The sequence below is a fragment of the Chionomys nivalis genome, chromosome 26, assembly GCF_950005125.1.
Source record: "Chionomys nivalis chromosome 26, mChiNiv1.1, whole genome shotgun sequence".
Taxonomy (NCBI): domain Eukaryota; kingdom Metazoa; phylum Chordata; class Mammalia; order Rodentia; family Cricetidae; genus Chionomys; species Chionomys nivalis.
In genome coordinates, this window is record NC_080111.1 from 34,803,951 (window position 1) to 34,808,427 (window position 4,477).

At 36.3% G+C, this 4,477-nt stretch overlaps 1 protein-coding gene across 1 annotated transcript; it reads left to right on the plus strand.

Annotated features, from left to right (window-relative positions):
* Window positions 1-3,021: 3,021 nt before the first annotated feature.
* LOC130866788 (zinc finger protein 120-like) lies at window positions 3,022-3,600 on the plus strand (the record flags this gene model as incomplete). The annotated part of the gene is given in 2 exon segments (XM_057758371.1): window positions 3,022-3,271; window positions 3,338-3,600. Coding segments are annotated over 2 exon segments (513 nt in total), but the record flags the coding sequence as incomplete, so codon positions are not given.
* Window positions 3,601-4,477: the final 877 nt, after the last annotated feature.

Here is a 4,477-nt window from a genome sequence, read left to right on the forward strand (position 1 = left end):
CCAGCCTGGGTTTATTACTTATGCCCAAGATTTATATTGCTAATGTTTTCATCTGCCCATTTGTAACTGTTTTAAACATAAAGCTCTGTTTGTAAAATGTTATTGGTATTACAGTTTAAATTAGGGCACTTCGGATGTTTGGAAGATAGAGACGTGGAGTTAATGCATACTTCTTTGTAGGAACTTCACTAAAAACCTCTGAGTTCTTCTGTTCTTTTTGCTTGATTCACTGATTTTTGTAATGGAGACAGTGCTTTTTTGTTTGTTTATTATTTATTTGATTTTTCAGATAGGGTTTCTCTGTAGCTTTGGAGCCTGTCCTGGAACTAGCTCTTATAGGACAGGCTGGCCTCAAACTCACAGAGACCCACCTGGCTCTGCCTCCTGATTGCTGGAATTAAAGACATGCATCACCACTTCCTGGATGATAGAGTCTTACTATGTACTTCCACCTGTCCTGAACCTGATTGCATAGATTTGTCTGGCATTTAAATCAGAGAAAATTATACCTGCCTCTGCTTTTGAAGTTTTCAGCTCAAAGGCGTGAGTCAATACACCCAGTTTGTCCAACTTATTTTTCTATTTGTAGTTAGTTAATCTTCATAAATATTTCTCATTTGTACTATGAAATGTTGATCTCTTTCCTTGTTTCTATCTGCTAATAGATATTTCTCTTGTAAGGTCATATCTCATTGAAAGAGTACAGAAATGACAGAGAAGATTCTCCTATATAGTTACCTTCTAAAATGACTATCTATGTCTTTGACTATGATTAGGGAACACCAGAATTATGTGACTATCCTATCAAAGAAGTATACATTTACAATGTTGTCACTATCATATATGGCATATTTTAGAAGGCTGTGACCTATGATGATGTGCATATCAACTTCACCGAGGAAGAGTGGAATTTGCTGGATCCTTCCCAGAAGAATCTCTACAAAGATGTGATGCTGGAGACCTACAGGAACCTCACTACTATAGGTAAAAATGAATTTCCTTCATGTTTCAAAATAAAGGGACAACTTTTCCTTGGTTAATGATGTTCTTCAATAATTTGATTTAGAAAGGAAAAGAAGAATGAGGTGAATAAAGCAGGCGTGGTTCTAAGGTTTACTTAAAATAGCTACTTAAATGTCGCACAATATTCAATATTATAACACACATTTTCTGGTACTACATTTTAGGATACATTTGGGAAGAACATAATAGTAAAGAACATTGTCAACATTCTAGAAGACATGAAAGGTAATTTTATTGTGCATGCTGAAAACAATGAGCCTCTGATGAAATGATAATGTGTCCTAGAAGATTTAAATAAAAGCAACAGTGTGAATAAGCACAGCATTAAGTGCATTTATGATTATTAACTTCTGAAAAATACTCATAAAATTTCATGTAGGTGAATTGCATTTTCAGGCATTCTTTTAATTCAAAAGACAAGTGAGAAATGGCTAAACCGACATCACCATTTGAATCATAGCACCATGAGAGCTATGCTGTAGATCTGCCAATCGATTTATTTCTTGCTACTCATAATACAAAATGTGTACACATTGAAGTGATAAATATATCTGTAAGACTTTCTACTAAAGTGAGAGCACATAGTAAATCTTGTATTACTCATACACTTCTTATTACTATATTAAGATTGGTGAGAGAAGCAGTTAGAGTTAAGTGGCAGTTGTTGTGAAGAAACTTTAATACCTCTACCACACATCTACGAGGAACAGAAAGTCATGCCGTGATAATTCAGTGTGGAAATTTTTGTTTGTGATTCTTCCTTTACTGTGTGTACCACATATTACTCTCGATAAAAGCCTATGAGCATAGGAATATGGGAAAATGCAGCATACCTCTCTGTAAAAACAATCAGAAGATAAACATTAGTCCCCATGTTGAGTATCCTTGCTCAAATTGATTCAACTATATAAATAATTGGTTTTCACACATCACTGTTAATACATAAACAAACTCACAGTGCAGAGAAGCCACGTGAGTTCTAGAATTGTGCAAATACTTCTGATTGTCCTAGTTCAGTTAGCAAATGTAGTATGATTCATAGTATAGGACAGTTTATGAGTGTAATAAAGTTGTTCTGAAGTAGTCCAGTTCTCTTCAAATAGGAGAAATATGTCAAATAGAAAAATGTTTCTGTAAACGTGAAAAGGTAAACAACATAATAAAGGAATTTACCATGACAAGTGTCTTGAAAATGCAAAACAACCCTTAATTAAAGAAGAAAACATGAGTTTAAACAGTTATAAAACCTTAATATCTGATTTCTATTTAAAATTGGACTAAATTATACAAGTAATACATAGAGATATGTAGGTTCAAGAGTGTATTTAATGTGGTAAAGCTTTTATATGTTCCAATTATGTTTGCAGGATTGAAAGAAATAATTCTGGAAAGAAACTTTCAGTGATTCCTCAATGTGTTAAAGCCTTGCCATATGACAGTCATCTTCAGAGGAATAAAAGAACACATGATATTGAGAAACCCTATGAATCTATTCTGTGTCATAAAGCCATTGTTCATCACAATGCTCTTCAAATGCACAAAAGAACATATACTGAAGAGAAACCCTGTGAATGTATTCAGTGTGGTAAAGCCTTTGCAGAGCCCTGTAATATTCGATTGTATAGAATAACACATACTGGAGAGAAACCATTTGTATGTAATCAGTGTGGTAAGGCCTTTGCTCACCACAGTGCTCTTCAAATACATGAAAGAACACATACTGGAGAGAAACAATATGCAAGTAATCAGTGTGGTAAAGCCTTTGCACCTCACGATCATCTTCAATTGCATAAAAGAACACATATTGGAGAGAAACCCTATGCATGTAATCAGTGTGGTCAGCCCTTTACTCAAAATAGTGCTCTTCAAATACATGAAAGCACACATACTGGAGAGAAACCCTATGAATGTAATCAGTGTGGTAAGGCCTTTGCTCAACACAGTACACTTCAACTGCATGAAAGAACACATACTGGAGAGAAACACTATGCATGTAATCAGTGTGGTAAGGCCTTTGCTCAACACAGTACACTTCAACTGCATAAAAGAACACATACTGGAGAGAAACCCTATGAATGTAATCAGTGTGGTAAGGCATTTGCTTACCGCAGTGCTCTTCAAATTCATGAAAGAACACATACTGGAGAGAAACCCTATGAATGTAGTCAGTGTGGTAAGGCCTTTGCTTACCGCAGTGCTCTTCAAATTCATGAAAGAACACATACTGGAGAGAAACCCTATTCATGCAGTCAGTGTTGTAAGGCCTTTGCTCAAATCAGTGTTCTTCAATTGCATAAAAGAACACATACTGGAGAGAAACCCTGTGCATGTAGTCAGTGTGGTAAGACCTTTGCTCAACCCAGTGCTCTTCAAATACATAAAAGAACACATACTGGAGAGAAACCCTATGAATGTAATCACTGTGGTAAGGCCTTTGCTGAAAACAGTACTCTTCGACAGCATGAAAGAACACATACTGGAGAGAAACCCTACGCATGTAGTCAGTGTGGTAAGGCCTTTGCTCAACACCATAATCTTCAAAGGCATAAAAGATCACATACTGGATAGAAACCCTATGAATGTAATCATTGTGGTAAGGCCTTTGCATGTCATACTCAACTTCAAAGGCATAAACGGACGCATACTGGGGGGAACCCATGAATGTAATCAGTGTTGTAAGGCCTTTGCTCACCACAGTACCCTTAAAATAAATGAAAAAAATACACTGGAGCAAAACCCTATGAATGTAATAAGTGTGGTAAGGCCTTTGCTGAAAACAGTACTCTTCAAAAGCATAAAAGAATACATACTGGAGAGAAACCCTTTGCATGTAGTCAAAGTGGTAGGCCTTTGATCAACACAGTACACTTCAGATACATCAAAGAACACATACTGGAGAGTGAAACCCTTTGAATGTAATCAGTGTGGAAAGGCCTTTGCTCAACACGGTGCTCTTCAATTGCATAAAAGAACACATTCTAGAGCAAAACCCTATGAATGTAATCAGTGTGGTACGACCTTTGCTCATCACAGTCATCTGCAGTTGCATAAAAGAACACACACATGGTTGTGATACAGTATGCATAAAATGAGTTTGGAAAAGTCTTTTCATGTCTTATTCATCTTCAAATGCAGAAAAGAACACAGATTGGAGAGAAACTTGTGAATGGAATTTGTTTGGCAAATCCTTTGTCACAATAATCTCCAAATACATGAAACAAACCATCCTGGAGAGAAACTGTAAACTTAAGAAGTGTACTCTTCAAAAACATGAGAATAATCATACTGTAGTGAAAAAATAAACTTAGTGTGGTAAATGTTTTGTACTTTTTTTTTATTCTTTTTTAATTAAAATTTCCACCTGCTCCCCGTTTCCCATTTCCCTCCCCTCCTCCCAAATATTGCCCCCTCCCCCCATTTCCCTCCCCCTATCCCCACTCCTCTTCCGCTCCCC